Source organism: Anarrhichthys ocellatus, unplaced genomic scaffold (assembly GCF_004355925.1).
Source record: "Anarrhichthys ocellatus isolate YVR2014 unplaced genomic scaffold, GSC_Weel_1.0 scaffold6, whole genome shotgun sequence".
Classification (NCBI taxonomy): domain Eukaryota; kingdom Metazoa; phylum Chordata; class Actinopteri; order Perciformes; family Anarhichadidae; genus Anarrhichthys; species Anarrhichthys ocellatus.
The window spans coordinates 1,864,300-1,886,226 of NW_022280036.1; the positions used below are offsets into that span (position 1 = coordinate 1,864,300).

Below are 21,927 nucleotides of genomic sequence, written 5' to 3' on the forward strand. Positions count from 1 at the left end.
CCACCATGACATCCATCCATCAATCAATCTGCAACTTTGACCGACAAGGGAGGTGTGTGTGGAGAGACAGTCCTCTGTAGCTCTGTATTGTAATGCAGTCTAAGCCTGCCCACTTTTTAGCGGTCCAATCAAATGAGAAGGATTTAATTTAAATTCCTGTTGTAACTGGACACCGCTCAAATATTCAGTTTCACTGGACAATACTCACACACAATTCAGAAGCTAAAGGAGCTCCAACTTCCATCCCATTGGGACTTTTAAGATCATTGTCTTGGCCAACATTCTACAAGTTAAAGATATTCAATTCATTTCTAAAATGAGCACGAAAGACAAGTGGCAAAATAAGTGGCATTTTTGAAACATCTTGTTGTTAAGCACTTAGATGTGTCGGTTGGTCTTAGTGATATCTTATTGGTCCCACCCCTCCTTCACTGTTATTGGACGGCTGGTTAAAAAGTGACAATGACCGTGTCTACGGCTGACTGATTGACTCCCTAAAGGTGTCCAGGTGCTCATGGGTACCACTGGTCTAGTCGTTTGAATCTCTTGTGATTGTACAAGAGAAAGAAAAGTCTAGTTTAGGGTAAAAATAAATAAACTCAGCTTTGGTTCGGGGCTGGGGTAAAGATTTTCCCCATCACTTGACATTTTGCTTTTAGCTAAATATGAGCCAGTCTCCCTCTGAGCACTTGGCACTGTGTGAACAGCTGCTGCTTTTGAAACTTTAGCTAAAAAATGCTGTATTGACTTTCATATTAATCTTTGCTCTGTGCTGAACGGACAGGCAAAGTGTAACAGAGACAGGAGACGGCAGGATGTAATCCCTACTGAACCCCAGCACACCTTAACAGGACTAAGTAAAGTCGCAGATCATTGAGATTACCTCAGCCGAACGGTAAATTGAAGACACGTTGACCTGAATTGGACTGTTTTTAGCTAATTAAAAGATTCAGTAATTAACAGATTGTTAAATCGGGGACACATTGTCTTCTTGTCCTAAGGTTTGTGTTACGTGGGGTGTCAAGACCGATACCTTCAAACTGGAGCAGCAGGATGGAGGTTGTAAACAATAGCTGGTATCTCCTTTGGTAAGACAGTCTTAGAGCCTGATGGTAAACAGGGTAATGTCGTTAAGGGATTGAGAAATGATTGGCTTTTGGAAGGCTAATACTAGGTCTGTGCAATGAACAGAAAATGTATTGAAACAGCCATTGTGAACCAGACTTCAGTATGTTTGATAAATCCCCTCATACCGATTGTCGGCTACCTTTTTTATAGTCCTAAAAGCAAACATTACAGATGAGGATGAACTTCTACTGTGTGTTTGAGAAAAACCAAACTATTTCTACAATCAACGCAATCATACAATGTGTAAAGCATGTTACACAAGTGCTTGTTCATAGTATGTCACTGTAAACACCCAGATAGGAACAAATTATCAGTCCTCGTCTCTGTCACTACCTCAGTCCAAAAGTCAAAATGTATTGAAAAAAATTGTTTTCAATTGACATGTATATATTCCCCCTTTTGTACAGCATTTGTTGCTCTTTCAAAAGCTACCTTTTCACTGAGGTGGCATTCTAACAGCACCATTAATTGCATTTACATAACCACAATAACACAAAATCATATTTCTCCCATTTGTTAGGGTGATGACAAAAATAAGTGTGACGACAGACATTCAAAGCTTCAATCCAAAACCTCACTCAAAGCTATAACATTGACATCTGACATGCCCACAGCCCTGATACTCATACGGGGTGTCATGTCCGTGGATCAGAGACGGCAAACTGGTTTATAATTAAGGAATGAAAATTCACCAGTCACTGCTGATTAATGGGGTTCAGTCTGCCAGAAACCTCTCTATATGCACAGTAGGGCTCACATTCTAGAGATTATTTGTATGACGCCGTAATTCTGTCAGTAATCTATTTAAAGTCGTCTTAATATTAGCGTAGGAAGAAAAAAATAATCGATCATCACTTAAATTGTTGATATACGATCCGATTGCCAATTGGCACAATCCTATGACGCATCTTATTCAAATCTTTGATTTCTATAATGTAGCAAAGGCCTGAAAGGGCTCTTGAACCTGTACGGATTGTTTTCTGTAATTTTGTTTGCTTGCTTTTGAATGTTTGTTTTTTGACCACTTGTAGCAAGATGCAAACACAACTTGATATATTTTCACCTTTCTACTTGTTGTGGTGAGTGAGTGACATTTAGCAAACACTTGCCCGTGTACACATCCAGCAGACCTATTAGCATTCACTTCAAGTCGTGTATCAACAAAGCTGAACGCTTCAAATTGTTCGCCATCGAGTAGATAACTATGTCTGTCAGCCGTTGCTGGGGAGGCGCTGAACATTTGGTTGGTCGGGGCTGAAATGCTCCGTAGAGTCAGCTGGTGCGTCAGTAGTGATATTGATTTCACTTGATATAGCCATCGCTTTATGAATTAGCTGTTGCACTTCTATGTATGTGTTGTGTCCTTATGAGTGTGCATGCCAACTTGTGTGTGTATTTGTTGGAGCACAATATTGGCACTTCGAAGATTTTCAATTATGAGTAGCTGCGCTGGAAGAATAAGCAGTGAAACTATTGGCTAACCATTTGTATCATTTGCAATTAATGTAAGAACTAAAGCTTGATTTTCTCTCTCTCTCTCTCGGTCTCTCTGTCTCTCTCTGCCCATCCCTGGGTTTAATTGGCTTTTCAGTGTAAAAATGTGTAAAAGTCACTAAGACGGCGGCAGCTTTCTATTTAAACAGATTATGGATGGAACAGTTACTAGTCAGGGCCAAATAGCCCTTTGTAATCCTCACAGAGGACATTTAATTAACTGGCCTTCTTTGCTATTCTCTCTCTTTCTCTCTTTCTCTCTATCTGCCTTGCTTGTTTTTTTTCTTTCACTCTATTTCTTTCTTCCTTTTTCTTTCCTGTGTCTTTTTTTTCTCTCACTCCATTTCTCACTTTTTCAAATGTACGAGTGCATACAGGACACACCGGCATGTGCAGACAGACACACTCAGAGTGCAGGTGTTCTTCTTCAGAGGCTAAAAGACGGGAATAGTTTGTGCCGCATGTTAAAACTAAATGGGAGACGGAGAGAAAGAGAAGGGGGGGGGGGGAAGTGACACATTATGCCTTCAGTACTGCCAGCACAATGTAGAGCAGGAGGGGGGAGAGAGAGAGAGAGAGAGAGAGAGAGATTGAGATAATGAGGTAGCAGCGAGTTAGAAAGGTGCTGATTGGGGCCATCAGAGGAGAGCAGAGTGTGTGGGGGGGGATTCATCAGCTGTTCACTGAGTGCCTTCCTATACACAAACACATGCACACACCTCGACATACATTTGTCGACAAACCATGTAATTACCTTAACATGTACTGACACAGACGTGCACAGACATCACTTCAATGTGAAAAAACACATTTTCCCTTCTCTGATGTTTTCATCTGCTCCCTGTAATGTAATACCGAGTGTGAACCACTTACATCTGCTTTGAAAAAGACTAACTGGCAGACACTGCACTGCACTTAAGGAATGGAATGACTCATAACTGTGTTGTTTGACAGATATAATAGAAGCAATCGAATACTTATTTGTCCATCTAGTGTGATTGTGTCCTGTTTGTTTTGACACTTTAAGGTTTTCATGTGTATCCTCAATATGTTGACTATGTGCTGAAGATGTGTACTTTGCAGTAAATTGGTGTAATATATATTTATATTTTTTCCCACAAAGATTATAAAGTCAAATTTATTTAATGATTCATAGAAATGTTAGAAGGTACACACACCTTTAGGGGTGGAACGCTACACACAGTTTAAGGTTCCTTGTGTCTCAGTGTGGGGGTCCTGCTGCGATATGTTTTTGGTACAGCAGGGGAAACAATGTTTTTTCATTTTTGTTTTTAAATGTAAAAATGAACAGTTGCTCATTGGCCATGAATCTTACTGTAACAATTAAGACACTAAATATTTTTTTTTAAATGAACTAGGTTAATAAACTTTTTTTAAAACAGATATAAATAACACTAATTTCTGTAGTGTAAATATATGGGAAGCTGCCCGAACGCTGCGAGAAGGGTTCGCTGTGCCCGAACGCTGCGAGAAGGGTTCGCTGTGCCCGAACGCTGCGAGAAGGGTTCGCTGTGCCCGAACGCTGCGAGAAGAGTTCGCTGTGAAGTCTGTTTTTGTTTGGTTCCTCTGATTGACACATTTGGTGATTCCATTGTAAATTGAATGTTTGAAGTATATCCACTTCAAACATTCACATGTCACAAGCTTATTTCAAAGAAAGAAAACAAAACTAATATTCTGTTTGCACTTTTTCTTCGGCTCATCTGTGCCAATTGAGATGTTACAACTGCCCTTTGTTCTAATGGCCTCCGGTCTCCCCTACTGTAACTGTAACACTGAAACCTGCTACAAAGACACACAAGGTCCAACCTATCTGGGCCAGTAAATACTAGAGATGCACTCATAGCTAATTGGGATTTCTGAATTATTAAAAGTCTGACCAGCCAATTTCGATTTTTGCCAATTGGAGTCGACAGGACCAGTGTCTACATCCATTAACTGTAGAGCTAAATGTAAATCAGTGGCATAAAAGCCAAGCTTGTTCATGGACACACACACTCATATTAATTGTGATTAATTAAACAGAATATGAATAGCTTTATAAAACTGACACATATAAGGGAATGCATATTTTTGCCTTTGTGCACACATCATTTGTTTTGAACCCACACAGTTTTGGCTCCTGGTCTCAACTTGGAACTCATTCATTGGCCGCCAGAACGGAATAGTGTTTCACTGCGTTTCTACGACCAGCGAATATCTGGGGCTTAGACCACAAAGTATGTTAAAAAAAAGTTGCAAATGTAATATCCTGCACTGTAGAATCTTAGGTTGCCTGTGCTTAGAAGTCAGGTACATTTATATGAAACACAACTTTAATAGTGATCTCTCTTAATGTTGGTGATTCAATCACATGAAGTCCAGCTGATGTCATTGACAGATTGCTACATTTAAGTTATTTAAAGACCATTGTAGCCTATTACATCATTTTTCTATCTGTACACACATTTCTCAATGTGTGTACAAGTGAGCAATATCAAGACACGCATCATTGGAATCTTCTATATGTATTTATACATTGTGTAATAGTACATCCTCAGTTAATTATTTTGAGATATATTTTGTAGATAATAACCAGAAATAACAGGATTGTAGAGTCTGTTTTTAATCCAGTAAATCCATAAATATCCAACAAATCAACATAGCTTACTTCATAACATTGATCCAAAATCCTTTAAATCCAATTCTGCCATGAAGCATTCTTCTAATTGAATTTTTCAACAGTGGCCATAATGGACTCGTAAAACCAGAGGAGAGCTGAATCTCTGTAGTGTCAAGATAGTGTCATACTGTATCTCCTAACCCTACTACACTAATGATAAAGCTTTTATCATTAGAAGCTTTTTAGTTTGAGCTCTGCCTCTTTTGTTGCTATGTATTTAATGTGACCTGCTTCTGTCTTTTCCTCTTGTGTTGCTATCTTGATTGTCTGCCCACACAGTTTGTTTAATGAAAAAAGGGTCAGTAAACCACAAACCGTGTAGAAGCAGTTGTTTTTAAAGGCAATTAAATGATCTTCTAGTCTTTTTTTCTTCGCAGTAGTATTTTAAAGCATCCCTTGCCCCTTTTGAGTTCGATGGGACGAAGTACATTAAAGTTTTAAGTGTAGCGTTTTGTAAATATTCACTTGTCTTCCAAAGGCTTTATGTCATCTGTCATGAAAATATGAATAAAGGTCCGCACACTGTCACTCCCTTAAGTGCAATTCATAAGCACACCCATGAGTAACATTTGGAGCTAATGCTCAACTTGCTTACAGCGTACAAATCAACATGATTTCTGCGATCATTATTGTGATATGGGCTGATATGGATGCTTTGCTTGTGGTGAGCTGGGCCTCCCACTGTGAGTGGTATCCTGGTCTTTTTCTAAACAGGAAATGATTTTGTACCTGGGTTACTCCAGATGTAGATGTTGTTCCCCATCTCTGCCATTACCTCTGAGCTCGATATTGTAGATTCCTGTTCCTATGTTTTAGGGACATCCTATTTTGGATATCGCGTCACCTACGTTTAATTCAAGCCATATAGAAGGAATGACAGCTACTGGCTTGGTGTTATTCTTATGAGTTTTTGTATATATTTGTATATTATATGTATATATGTGTGTTTTTCTTAATATATATGTAACATAAAAATGTATCCCCATACAATGGTTTGTATGATATCTTACGAAAAGGTGACTCAACACGTATCAATTTCCGCTGATAACTGGTATAGTCTTTTCAAAATAAACTTCCGTCATCTCAGGAAACAACTTATTTAGGTTTAGACAACAAAACTACTTTGTTAGGTTTTGGTAAAGATTGTGGTTTGGGTTCAAATAACTACATTACTTAAATACGGAAGTAACTTGATAAATATATCAATTTTGACTTCTGGTTTCACTCGGGGCACAGTCATGGGTGAAAGACTTTTCTTTTCGATGTGTGCATCAACTTTACTTTATTTGCATCTGTAGCCGGACTGTTGAACAACATAAAGCAAACAAAAAGAGAAGCATGAGGAGTTGGGAAATATGAAGCCGATACGATCCATCAAAGACTGTCCGGATTGGCCCGTGTCCTAATCCTGTGGATCAGTTCGGGACATCCCTGCTTAGGGTCCTCTCTCTAAGTAGCATTATATATCCTTCTATATCTCTATTCTTGACTCACGTAAAATAATAGATAGATAATGTTAACCAGTATCTATAACACTTTGCAGCCGTTCAGAGCTTGTGTTGTGAATGCTTCGAAGCTTTAACTGTAGAACACACTATGTTTTCATAATTATTATTATTTTTTTTATTATATGTGCCTTACACATATACTGTGCCTTAAATTGCAAATAGCTCATGTAATAAGGGATAGTAATCTCACAGTGTGCATTAACATGTATTCTGAGTTATTCTCAGACGGATAGAGTGTTTGTTGTATGTGAGGCGCTGTCCCTGGTGCTGAAACACAGCGGAGGAGATGGATAGTCTCAACAAAGCCATTTTTTTTTATTTTGGCCTTTATGTTTGCATAAGCTACAGTCTATTTATGTATTCATTTGTTTATAGACCTACACATAATCAAATGAGTTTTTATGGGCTTTCGCTGGAATTTATTTGATGTGATTATTGCACATTTTGTGGCTGTTCTTCATTTGAATGAAAAGGAAACTCCCTTGAAATTCCATTATCTCATAACACAACGGGATGCTCCGTGTGTAAAGACACTACGGCAGGGAGGTCTTCTTACTCCGCAACAACCTGCCAAGAGAGAGGAAACAAAAAATCTTCTTCCAGCTGTTTATCTGAGTGAGATCTGTTTCTCTTACTGACATAGTGGATGGTGAGAGGCGACTGACGCTTGTAAAGAGAAGGAGCATCTCCATTAGCTCTCTCTCCCTCTCCATCTGTATATGCATGCATAGCATTGGTATTCAGGACAGCCCGAGTCATGCCTTTGGTTTTGGGGCCTCAGTTATTCTGCATTAGTCTCACCCATATATATTTTTTTACATTTGACCTAAAATTAATATTTAATGAAACATTTCATGTTTTGTTTAATATATAAAGGCAAGATAAGATTCAGTGAATCATGCTTTTAATGTACAGCATAGAGAATAGTATTTCATATTCACAACAATGTATTAACGTAGACAGGGAGAAGAATAGATTCAATTCAGTAACGCAAGCACAAAATCAGGTTACTTGAAGATGTGATGCTTCTGAAACTCTTCCGGTGACCAGAAATACGGTGTTAGGTATAAATCAGTTAGTTTTGCTTTCAATCATAGTTTTGAAGGAGAAGGCCAAGATGGCGCTAAAACCATGTTCATTAACATCCACCAAGAGCCAAACGTGGGTCGATTTTCCGTTTTTGGAAGGCTATCCACACCGGCAGGTAAATGTTTGTACCAAAATAGTAATGAAATACGAAACTATGCTGAGAGTTTCTACCGCGTTGTAGTGTCATTTGCGGGCGCTTTGACACAGGCAGCAGAGGACAGAAGCAGAGTTTGACACACACACACACACACACACACACACACACACACACACACACACACTCTCTACCAGATGTGTTTTAAGCGTGTCTGAACGGTGTCACTGACCGTCTGCGGCGCTCCTAGTTTCACTGCACTGCCTACCTTACGGGACAACCGGCTGTTCCGCTACACCATAGCGACCGTGGCAATATTTACAAGGAGCATGCTAACCTTTAAAACAAAAAACCTACCGACGAAAAGGAGGATGAAACAATACAAAAAGAGGCCTCTTCTTTAAGTTTGTATTTAACCTTATCATCTCAATAAAATGTACTAGACGAATGTGACACAAAAAGCAATTTATTATTTTACCTGGGGAAAAAAAATCTTTACCGCTGGACTTTTTGTGAGTCAAAAAGTTACTTCAGGCACTGCATGGTTTCCACTTCAATGATTATAAGATAAAGTTAAAGATAAAATGGGTGTAGTAACTGGTGTCGCAAGCTATAAAACACTCTTCCGTTTCGCAGCTCATTTACTGTGCAATAGACAATCCACATGATTCGGCAAGACGCAGCAGGGTGGACAGTTTGCTGTCTGTCAGATCAAACAGCTGTAGACTGCAGTGCCTCTCTGTTTCCAGTCGCAACATTAGAAACCATGAGAAATGTGAGTGTGTGTTATTTACTCCACTGAGTGAGGCCTAGACAAGATTCAAGTTTTATGTCCTGTAAACCCACCCCCGCCACTTGACGGATATTTTCAACAGATTACACGAAAGTACCCATAGACTAGAATTAGAGGCCCCTAACGCTTATATTCGTGACTTTTAAACCCATAACCGGATGTTTGCAAGGATCTGTGTCAGAAGCAGCGACGGGCCGTGGATTTTATACCTGGGCCTTCAGTGCTGTCCTACTACAGTTGAACTACCTCATAATAACCTAATTATGACGCCACAGCTACAGTTATTATCTGTTTCTAGGGGTGTAACAATACAAGTATTCGTATTAAACCGCTCCGTATGAGGCTTATGAACCGAACAATATGTTTGAATAATACTAGTGCATTTGGAAAATGCAGAAGCTTAAATTGTATGAAATATAATGTTTTCGGTGGACTTCGCTCAAACTGGCAACCCTTCACGTAAGAGACACTCTGACCCTGGAAACAAAACATTGTACTCTGGTGAGACCTGTGTGTTCTGGGAGGCGCGCTAAACTAGCTTAGCAGGAAAACCAACAGCAGCATACATGCTACAAACTCTCCATACTGATTCAAACAGGGCTAAAGCAATCGCCACACAATCCCCATTTCTCCAGAACATGATTCGTCATTAACAGACAATGCATAAAGTCAAAATCTACGTAATTAACACAATGACAAGAACAAACTCACAAGAACCAGTCACATATATTTATATGACAACAAAGCATGACAAATCAATCCAGCAACACTGTGGCGCTAAAACACGTATTCCACCGCACACTGAAGAGCACGAGCCATTCAAATATTATTCACATCAGAGGGAACAATATTAACCATATCATGAAAACGACACCATAGACAAATTAACACAGTAGTAACACTACTGCAGATAAATGAGGAGGATAAACAAAGTCCATCCTCCTTTCTTTGTTTACAAAGAGTTCAATGACGTGGTTGTACAGAACATCGGTGCGGTTCAGTTCCAGCCAGAGGTCCTCCTGTGAACATTTTCGTTGACTTGTAGATCCACTCGGGTCTAAGCAAAAGTTTTCAAAAGCACCATAGCTTGTAAGTGTCCTGCCGCGCTACGGTGTCGTGTTGCTGCCTTGGTTAGCCAACTCAGGTTAGCGTAGCTTAGCTCCGAACACCAAGAGCTCAGTTGCAAATGAAACGCATTCTTAGCCATAAAATGACGCAACGCTTCTCCGACGCTGTTAGCCAGAAATAACGTTCGTACAAATCCTTTTCCTGGCTGGGTCAGGGCTGCTAGCTGTGAGGTTGGCCGACCCTTTCTTAGATGTCCAGTTTTTTTGGAAATGTCCTTGAGAAATCAGTTTCTTCTCCTTCAGCCATTGAGTGTTAAGCTAGGTAAGCTAGGTAAAAAAAAAAAAAAGAATCTACACCAAGCAAAATGCTAAAAATGTCATGTCAATGTCATAACTTCTTACATAAGTCTGTTGGGCTTTATAGTAGGCTACTATTCTGGTCTTTAACTTGTTGTGAAATACAGCGAGCAAGTATGGGCAGCACAGTTGTAACATGATATATGGCTCAAATTTTAGGGACAAGAATTTTAGAATGAAGAACAATAGTGGATTTATTTCTATACCTTAGCTTTCCTGAAAGATCACTTAAAGAAAGCCTTTATACAAAAACACATTGCCGCTGATGATTGAGTGACAGAAGTTACTCAGGTGATACAGTGAAGCTGTGATTTTTGGCTATATAAGAAAGTTTTTCCTTTTACCCTTTGTAGTTTTTAACAGATTTGAAGGCTAACTCGGAGCTCAACTACAGTGAAGCTGGTAGCATTGTCTGGAAGCGTTTTCCAAGCAAAGTTATGGAACCCTCTGTGGTGATGATCAGAGTTCAAGTCTGAAGTGTTTGAGGTTGTTTTTATAGACATGAATAAAGTATGAATATGAAATGTGACAAAGGGAGAACAGGTCAAGATGAAACATGTAGAGTTAGCCTACATAAAGAGAACAGTACTAGTCATTCAGCTTGTAGCTTCTCTACACAATAGTATTCAGAAAGAAGTCATGATTTTTCAGCAACTGAAGTCAACAAGTTGAACTTAAGCTCTTTCCATCTATGTAATTGTGACTTCTTCAATACAACTAAACAAGTAAAGGTATTTTCCATTTTGAAGTTCATCAATGTAAAATAATAAAAAAATAAAATAAACGTCCAATTTCATTGTTCTTCTTAGAACTGCATTTGTATGAGGAAGAGGCTTCTTTTTTATTTAGAATAAGAGACGTCAAGGAGGTGTAGAATATTTGTTTTTCATATCTCTTCGTTTTATTCTCTGTATTCATTTCATATTGTCTTTGTGTGTTCCTGCCATTCCTGTTTAACAGCAACCTCTGTGTTGAAAGAAACTCGTTTCTTTATGTATCCTGATTTAATTAATTGTCTGCCCTTTAGCTCTGTGTTGAGGGAAGCTGTTTTACATCGATTGACAGATCTCTGTGAGTAAAACCTTTTCTTGTAGTGCGAAGAAGAGCCCAGGCCAGCCCTGTGAGAAATCACACTTTAGTGTGTACTTACACCCTGGGACTAACGAGGAATGCATGCATTGGGAGCTGAAGGTTTCAATATTCCACTTCCTTTCAGAGAATGTAAGCTTGGCCCGGCCCACACCTTTAGTTTAGCCTGGTATGTCCTGTAACACTGCATATAATCCTGGCCAGAAAGAGAGACGGCTTTGTTGCGATCTTCTGTCACCACTTCGCAGTGAACAAAACTCGTCTCAACCAGACATAGAATTGGACCTGAAAGACATTTCTCCGCAACAGAGGGGATCTTTAGAATGACATTCAAAAGTTTAGAATCTCCTGCCACAAAAGCTTGATTCTGTAGAGACGGCCCTACATGCTTTTAGGTTGTGGAAAGTACAAATAGATATTATTTTGTATGAAGGGTTTGTTTAGTACATGGAGAACAAAACACTGTATTATAGATCAACCAGACAAAGAGACAAAGATACCTCTGAGCCAATGGCTTTACTGTAGTTGGAGAAGTGGGTGGCACACAACAAACTGGGGGTCCTCCTCCAGGAAAATAAATAATGCAATTAGAATTGCATTCCCTGCATTTCTACATATATTTAGGGGCCATGGTAACCATTACAATATCTGGAAAAAAAATGTAAGTTGATTGTCATGCTAAATTCTGTCAGAATGCATAAAAAAGCTGTCTTACTTTCTGTGTTGTTGAACTTAACTTTACTGAACTTCACATGGTGAGTTTTTCAATTATGGATGTATGAAGAGAACGATGTATATTTTAAGAATAAGACGGATCTATGGTTTATTGTTGTGGCACTATTGATAATGTGCCATTTGCAACAATATATTACAAAGTCAAGATAGTCTGCTACTTGTGCTTCAGTATTCCCATTTTATTCTACTTTTATACTTAAGATGTAAATCAGATAGTCTACAGTTTACATATGTAAATATTGTACTTTAACTTCACTTCATTTAACTACACAGCTTTAGCTGAAATATCACAGATATTGTATCTATATGTGTTGGGATTACACTTTTGTGATGAACTGTGTTTAAAAAAAAATCTTCCCATTAGTGTGCGAGCCGCTCTACCTACCTATTGTATTAACACTTGTTTTTCGAGACTCGTATCTCTTTGTTGCCATACCACGGAACTGCATTGTCAAATACATTTCAAGGGAAACATATTTTGTGACGGACATTTGAGGTCGCATACGTTGAGTCTGCAGAAGTCTGCATACCGAGTAGGTCGAGGTCATGGATGGGTCAGAAATCACTGGCTTTCACCAACGAGACTGTGTTGGCATCCCATGTGAACCAGGGACATTTGTTGCCTGAAACGAAAAGTTATTTACTAACACCAACTAAGTCGTTTTTGTAACCCTACATTTACAGTTTCAGTCCTTTTCAAACAGTTTCATACTGCCGCCGTTATCCAGGAGGAAAAAGACGAGGTAATTGAGAGTTGCATGGGAAGGCAATTCTGTAGCAGGCAGGGTTGCTTATCATTACTTTATACCACCTAAACTCATGACAGCAACTCAGTCTCCAGTATAAAAAGTTCTACATTTAGCTTCAAGTTGTAAACAAATCATTACCAGTGACACCCTGGATGGGTCCAAGGTCATGCTGCATGATAGTCCCTTTTTAGATTTCAGGGGTATTGAGCGTGCTAATTTATCTCAATACGCTCCCATTTTTTACTTTCCTCATTATTTCTTGACCTTAAGATGCCACTCAAGTCAAGTGGTTTAGCTTTACTGAAGGGGATAAACAGATGAGACATTTTCTCCTAATATTAATTGACTACTTCCACTCCTTTTGCTCGCACCACAGACCTTGAAAGCTTGAAGGGGAACATAGAAATGAAATCATAAATTGATTAGCTGATCGACAGAAAATTGTTCTGCAACCAATTTAAGCATCAAATAATCGTTTCATTCATTGAATGTTTCTGCTTTTCTAATCTGAGCATTGGCTCCTTTCTATTTTTTATACATGATACATGATACGCATTCGGCTACAATATCTTTGGGTTTTGGACTGTTGGGTAAACAAAATCGACACTTACTTGTGGGGAAATTATAACACATCACAAATGTATTAACAAAACAGTACTGCACGTACATGTTGAGCGTTGTATGTAGTTCTTGGCTCTGTATGCACTGGGGCACGTAAGTTGGTACAGAAAACATGTTGTGCAGGGCTGCTAACCCTCAAGCATTGACATTTTTCACCCGCTCTCACATCACATGTCCCTTTTCGACTCAATGACGGAAACAAATTTGAACTGATAACGTCCCGGCTGGAAATGTGGACACCGACAGCGCATGGACAGACCTGGACGGAGCACCACAGCTCAGCAGCAGCACCGTGTAAAAAACACTGCGATCAAGCTAGCCGCCACTTGGATGTTGATGCACATCTATTTGTGCTGTTACGGTAGCAGTGCTTGGAGCGTTCAAACAGGACGAAGAAAGACACACATTACAGTAGTTATTTATTACACATCATATATTGAATAAGTCTCATTGAATATGTGACCGCACCAAAGAAGTCCTAATATGCTAAAAAAAATAAATAAAAAAAGTTATGTTTTTAAGAAAATAAAAGTGAAAGTCAACTCAAAATACGTTATAATACATTGATGATTTCCTCATATTTGAACTGACTTTAAAAAACATCACAGCGGTCAATGTTGGATTTCTTTTATGCAGATCTGAGGAGAAAGTGAGACAAATACCAAATGGTGCAGTAAAGAAAGAGGTGTTACCTGCACCAGTGTAAGGACACCTGAAAAGGCATTTTGAGCCCCGACTGTATTGGCCGATACACAATTATTGGTTCTTACTTTGTATCGTCTTCAAAGATTCCAGCATTGGGTGGGCTATGTGACCAAGTGAAACTTAAGTTGAAAGCAGACATTTTGTCTGCTGTGAAAAGGTCTGTCATAGTTTGACCTTTTTTTTCGTCTTCCAAAGGCAGTTTGCAAGTCTTTGCAGAGAAAATTGCAACTTATCCAACCTTGACCACAATTTGTGATCATAACAGAATTAACATGAACAAAAAAGCAGCAAACGCAGCCTAATTTATTCATTAGGGGTTTATGTTCATGCATAGGGCTCTGAGGACTCTACACATGCTGTATGTGCTCTGGGAACAAGGTAACAAGAACGCGCCGAGTAAAAATGAATATGTAGCAATGCTTGGACTTGCAACCTATTGACAAAATGAGGTAGGTGGGCATGGAAAGGCCTTCTGTAGCATTATTAGTAATTGCGGGTCACACTTTTTTTCCATTGCAACATATCATTAGATCCAGTGAGATGCATTAGTGTGAGGAATGGCAGTAGCACCAAACTGTATCTCCCAATGGTCCTTTATTAGCCACTAATCCACTGATGATCGTTATTACTGAGAAAGCTGTGTGTGTGAAAGATACATTTTGGCATAGTGCTCCGTATATTAGCCCAGTGATTTATTATCTGGGTAATGCCATCCCTTCTTCCCCAAAGCTGCATTGTCCTTTTGCCAATTAATTCTGAATCTGTTACGACCATAGGGAGGGAGGGAGGGAGGGAGGGAGACAGAGAGGGTGATAGAAACAGATAGTGAGAGAGAGAAAGAAAGAGAGATCATCAACAAATACATTGGTTGAACCCCAGCGTCAAGTGCAGTGCTATATTTTTTAGTAAGATGTGGCTAGTTCATTTCGCTCTTGTGTTTTCTTTTGATGTCCGCTTATGCTTTCATTTCTAGCGTTCCCTCGCTCCCCCTCTCCTCTAATGCCATTGATTTATGCAACGGCCTATTGCTGTTTTCTTATTTTCTTTCTCTTCTTAATTCTTCCATCTTCCACTTTCCATTGCTCTGCTGTTTCTATAACAACTGTGGGGTCATGTCTCAGCCTCTGTGTTTCACTCTTAATCCTGTTTATGCGACACTCAGCTCTTTTCTTTTTCTTTTCTTTGCCTCTGTGCCGGCCACAGCTGTGTTTGGAGCCATTGTGTTTTCAGAGTTCTGTTCATCCCTCCCAATCTCGTGAATGCGATATCTCGGGAACCCCTAGAGGGAGTTTCTTCACATTTGGCACAAACAAGGATGAATTGATCTGATTTAGGTTTTCAAAGGTCAAGGTGGCACCTCTACTCAAGAATTCAAATGCTAATTATGACAACATTTCACTCAAATGTCTAATAGGATCAAATGATGAAGTGATGACAAAGTGTCAAAGTCAGCTTCCCTGTGAGAGAAACACTTTTCTGGCCAGTATGCATCGCCATAACCCAGGAACACTATTCTCGCTGTACACCTTCATCTGTGGTGAGTGTATAGATCTTTCTGTGCTACCGGGTTCAGGATGTGTGTGAAGCATCCGTGTTTTAGGATTTGTACTTTCTTTGCAACAACATCCATTTTTGAAGCATTATCTACTGTCATGGCTACAGCTGTATGTTCTATCAGAATCGGCTTTATTGGCCAAGCATGTGAACCCATGAAAGGAATTTCACCTTTTATTTTTAGTTTTTAATGGTCTCACACACCAATAGACATACAGATATACGGTTTTGAAGCATCAAGTTTGGCATTTTGATTTTCTGCCACAGGAAGTGACATGGAGGGTGGAGCTAAGTAAAACCAAACGTTAAATAGGACAGTGTTAGGCTACCAAAACGGTAACAATTCACTTTAACTCATTAACTTCATTAACTGAAAAAAACTGTGAAAGGGTTAACGTTGTGGAATGAAAACATGGACAACTCTCAGATCTGGCAACGCTGTGGTAGCAACCTGTCAATCACAAAGTATACTCTGCTTTATGGTCTATTTGACTCTAAATGGACCATAATTTACTAAATGAACATCATGATGTATTGAAGAAGACTTGAAACGAGAGATTGAGACCATAAACTCATGTTTACAATGTTTACTGAGGTAATAAATCAAGAGAGAAGTAGAGTCATTTTCTCATAGACTTCTATACAATCAGACTTCTTTTTGCCGCCAGAGGAGTCGTCCCCTCATGACTATTTGAAAGAATGCAAGTTGAAGGCATTTGTGCATTGGCTTCCCTTTTCAGACCTGGAGGTTGAAACTGTTGCACTGCCTCCACACTGTCAAGTCCCGATCACCTGGCTGAACTTCCTTAACATTTTGAGGTTTCAATGCATTTTTACTTTTTGCTTCACAAAGCTATGTTATTGAAAAAACGTTTGGATCACAAGTCTGAAACGATCCTATGCAGCCACCACTGGAACCTACATTTTCAAATATTATAATTCTAATAATATTAGTCTAGCCTGATCTTTTTCTGCAACTGTACAGAGATACCATCTTTAAACACAATGAAGAGACATACACAAAATAAATGAAGCTGTACAGCATAAGGATGTTGATTTAGAATTCGAATGTCAACGTTATGAATGAATCTTCGAACTATTCGGTACAGCTCTAGATGCAAACTGTATTACCATGTTTTAAACACACAAACTCACTGCAGGATAATGACGTACATTGGAAGCTCCGTTGACAGCCTGTTCCATACCAAACCATGGTCACAGTTAAAAAAGAGCAATATTTCAAATTTGTATTGCTAAGTGAGGATGCAGGTACTGCAACCACCACATCCTGCACTGATGGCTTTTTACATCTTCTTTCTCTCCACTATTCATCATATTCTGTACAGTCACAAACAAAAGGCAATTTCTCCTCTTGCGTTTGTTATACCAGCCAGAGAAGGTAAAATATATAGGAAAGTCATCGTCTGGACTTCATTCATCAGAAAATAAACGTAGAACAATTACAGCTACACCATTTTGTTATGTATTCCGAATGAGAATAAATCTATTTTTTCAATCAGGTACCAAAACTGACACCCCACAGAGCAGTTCTCTGGCTCGAGCCCTGAAAGTACACCGCTGCTCCCCTCCTGTGACCAGCAAACACTGCTGTGCAGCATCTTCTTTGTGTGTGTGCGTGTGTGTGTGTGTCTGTGTGTGGGACCGTAGTGTGTTTTACCAGTGTCAGGATGATTGCTGTTTACACAGGTGCAGACAGCACAGCACTGATGATAATTGCTAGTTGAGATGCAGATATGGCCTCCTCTTAGTTTATTCTTGTTGTCTGGTGTCCATATGACATATGAAGAAATACGTGGAGATGACCTTTGAATGGAAATCAGTGTAACTGATTAAGAACATGTGAGAAGAAAAATACTGGAAGACTTTGGCATTGTTACCACCATGTTTCTTTTTTTATTTATTCGTTTTGATATTTGTTTTGGGGGAAAATAGCATCTTAAGGAAATTATAAATTCATAATGGAGTTTTATTTTCATGTGTCCGAACACCTCTTTTGCAATACTTATACTTTATATAATATTGACAGAGCTAGCAGTGTTAACCTGAGGGGGAATTATCAGGCATAACCGTCGTAAGAGCTCACGCACATGCACTAACGTGCACTAAAAGGCACGCAAACCAATGGGTGATGTCACAGTGTCTACGTCCACTTCCTTCTGTATATAGATGTTAGATACTATATTAATGCTCTGAATGTTGCAGAAAAACCCAATCATTTGTGGCGCACTAAAGGACTGTTTTCCACCTTATCGCCGTGTCTTTTAACGACATGAGTAGTGGTTATTAATGTGTAAAATGCACCAATGCTTTGCTTTGTGTAGTAGGCAGCCAATCCAGAGCAACCAATGATTATTTGCATTGACAATGAAGCTGCCATTTATTTTCTCATTGGACTAGTTATTGGTTTACTCCATTAAATGTCAAAAATCACATCACAATTTGTCATCCAGTTGACAGTGATGCCTTCAAATGCTTTGTTTTGTCCAACCACCAGTCCATAACCCAAATACGTTGAGTTTACTAGTCAGAAAGTCCTCAAGTGAAGGAAGCTAGTGAATGTAATCCATTATCAAAATACTTAATTACGAAGTATGACTAGTATATTTCTTTTTGATTAGTCAATAAATATACCAGTCAATCATTTTAGCTTTAAGTTGCATCAAGGGTTGCTTGTTGTTTCAAAGGTTTGCTTGTCAACAGATAAGTATTACTTTTATCCATACTTGTGTCAACGATGTGCCTACCTGAGAAGTATCTAATACTATGCAAACAGCTCTCTCACTTTTCTTGTTGGCACTGGTTTGTTTACTTGTATTTATTTTTGAGCTGGCAACACTGCTACCTGAGCCTCAGTCTGTACTGGCTGCTGGAATGTTTTCCTGGGCAGCACAGCAGTCTGTTGCTGGCTGACTGTCACATGGTTTGCTCTGCTCGTAGAGTCTTTGGTCTGACAGAGAAGGACAGAGTGGTGCTTTAGACAGAGAAACAACTCTCGAAGACCAAAGCGAATAAAAATGTCGTAGACTTTTACATTTGGACTGAAAATGAACACAGCAAGCGCAACCTCATTCACTTTTTGTCTAAATATGTCAGCAAGCCAGTAGGTGTGAAACATTCTTCTCCGATAAACTGCCAAACAAGTTGACTAATGGGAGCAAAGACAGCATGCATCTTATTTGTTGTCTACCTCTGTAACATATGCTAGGAACAGCCATTTGAGTCGTTGCTAAATGTGGCTAATGTAGCAGTAGTGAATTTACCTAGCATAGCAATGTGGAAACAAGGGCTGTCACAATATCTGATTGTCACGATTATTTCAGCAAAAATAATTCACATTAACGATTATATTGTGATATGTCTTAAAAATCTAAAATATGAATAGCATTAGGGCTGGGCGGTATGACCAAAAATGCATGTCAAGGTATTTTGTAAGATTCTGGCGGTTTCACGGTATATCACGGTATTTTTTTTTCCGCGTTAAAGCATTAATTAATTAACGCCGAAAAGAACCGGCCAGCGAGCGGTGTACAGCTGTTTGTGTGGCATGTCTTCCATTCCGTCACTTCCTGTTTCCTTTGCCTACATTCCCCTGGCTCCTAAGCCCCTCCATGAACATCTTCTTATCACCCTCTATGTACCAACGTACATTTATAAAAAAATACCACACATCTTACACAGTAATCAGCGTTGCATATGTGTCTAACCAAAATACCTTTTGTTGTTCAGTCTTTATTCATCCTGCATCGCTCTTTTCTGTTCTTTAATGTAACGTTACGGGAGCGACAGAGCCTCCGCGACAGAGTTATTAGTGTTACAAATTGTTTGTGTCACAAACTGTTGTGTCGTGGTGTTTTGCCTTGTTAAAGAGCGTTAGTTGTGGGTTGTTAATTGTTGTTATAACCATGACTAGAGTTCCCTCTCAATACACTTAAGATAACTAGCTCCAACCGCAGCGCTCTCAGCGCCAAACAATATATTTTGCTGCCTGTTGAAGAGCGACAGAAGTTGTTTCGGCTGTGTGACGGTATGACGGTATATGAAAAATCCATATAATACGGGAAATTAAAACCAGTATACCGCCCAGCCCTAAATAGCATTACCAATCAAATTCACCTTTGACTGTGTTGAGTATTTTGTCAATATTGTATTATTGTCAAAAAAGGTATAGTGCGTCACCCAAGTTTCCAACCAAGTGGAATGAAATGTAACTGCATGCAGCATAATGTTTATACATCGTTCGTACATTTGCTAGATAAACTTTTCCTCCACCGATACTAGGTGTCTCGCAATGTTGTTCCTCATGAACTTGAAATGACCATACGAAAGGTGGTATCTGCCTGGAATGTGGTCTGCCAGTCATCGTGGTTAACCGTCTCTAAACTGCCGTCTTCCCTGTTTTATCCCTCTTCAGGTCCAGAGTGGTACTTGGTCAGAGTGGAGTTGACTGTGACGGATGTAAATGATAATATCCCAGAATGGAGCATGGTTCCTGCGCCCTACCTGGCTGTGGTTTCCCCTGATGCCATTGCGGGCGCTCTGGTCTACATTCTCCATGCTGAGGACGGGGATGAAGGCAACAACGGTGAAGTGGAGTACTTCCTGTCTGACGGTAGGCACATTGTTCTACTTTTCTCCTGCATGTCCTATTGTTTAACATTTTATCCTTCAAATTCCTTTTTCCTAACTTCTTGCCTCACGGTTAAGGTAGATGGGTGAGGACACAAGGACACTAGTAATATAATAACTAATATAAGTGTATAGAATAGAGGGATCCCTTAAATATGTGCTTTTTCTGCTTTGACAAGTGAAATGTTTGTAGCAAAATAGTCTCATGAGGAGTTTAGATAGTACACACTTGCATCCACAACATCTTTAGAGTTTACTAGAAATCATACTGAAGTTAGTGCATTGATGTATATAAAGCCTCTGCACGTAGACACTCAAAATGAGACAGTCTCAAAATGAGTTCAATGTCAATAGTTTGCATGGTTTTAGATGAGTGTTTCATCATTGAAGTGTATAATGCAGAGGCCATAAATGTATCTAGGTCAATACTTCTAAATGTATCCCATGATGCAGAATCAGGTCTGTTTCTGTTGCTCCTTGAATCTTGAGCCTCCTTTTAAGCCAGTTAATATTTCATGCACGCGTAGTTATTTTCCAGTGTAATTGAATTAATTTCTCCTCGACGCAAATATAATTGCTTTTCTTATTGTTTGCCATGTAATGAATTCCTCTGCCCGCTTTGGAATCTGTTAAACCAGTGTCTATCAAGAGACAGTCTTCCAACGTTCCGCGTGGGGGTGACGGAGACTGAATTGATAAAATGAATGTCAAGAAAAGCAGAACCATATCTAGACTAAAGTTTTCAGTCATTTTAATTGTTTTGTTAATGCAGATCTGGGTGTGGTAGTAGGATGAACCCTATCACACAGAGTCAAACATGATAACTACACTACAATTACAAAGGTCTTCTGGTGCCGTTATGTTACATGTTCATGAAGTATAACATCCCAGTGCGGTCTGACGTGCAACACAACATCTCTGCTCTTTGTAATTCACATCTCAACGACTTGGAGTACTGAATGTCCAGTGGTATCTAGCACATTATCGACACGCTCAGCATGCATTTACTGCCTTTTTAAGGCCTCTTGAAGGCATTGGTATTTACATTGCCTCTTGCCTTGTAGTCCTTAGCACTGCTTGAGTCTGAGCTGTAACCTCTGCAGTCTATTATGTGTCCTGCTATTCCTGCCTTTCATGCTGAAAGCCTCCTCAACATGAAACCAAAGAAAATCACCAACCCTGTCACGGGAGTTCACGGTTAGGACCCAATAGCAAGACCACAGGAGACAGAAGTTGATATAAACAGGTTTTATTTTGAAGGTGTGGAGCCCGTGGTCCGACACCAGAGAGTAGGCAGATCGACGGTGTGAGTCCCGTGGCTCGACACCGGAGGGCTGGCAACTTGACGGCGTGATGTCCCGTGGCTCGACACCGGAGAGCTGGCAACTTGACGGCGTGTGTAGTCCGCTAACACAACAGAGGGCAGAGCGGCGGTGTGTAGTCCGTTAACACAACGGAGGGCACGGGGGATTCCCGGACCGACGGAAACCAGAGGCAGGCGCTCGAGGCAGAAGATGCAATGGGGTTGAAGCGGGTGAAAGACAGTACGACCTGACCACCCCAGACTGCAGGACCAGAGTTTATATAGTGCCAGGGAAAGCGTTAGTGGGACCC

At 39.7% G+C, this 21,927-nt stretch overlaps 1 protein-coding gene across 1 annotated transcript in view; it reads left to right on the forward strand.

Moving 5' to 3' along the window:
* Positions 1-21,927, forward strand: part of LOC116382790 (neural-cadherin) — a 297,924-nt gene that overhangs the window by 70,057 nt on the left and 205,940 nt on the right. Inside the window, exon 2 of the mRNA XM_031846106.1 lies at positions 20,099-20,296. Coding sequence (XP_031701966.1) covers positions 20,099-20,296 — 198 coding nt within the window. The remainder of the gene's footprint in view (positions 1-20,098; positions 20,297-21,927) is intronic.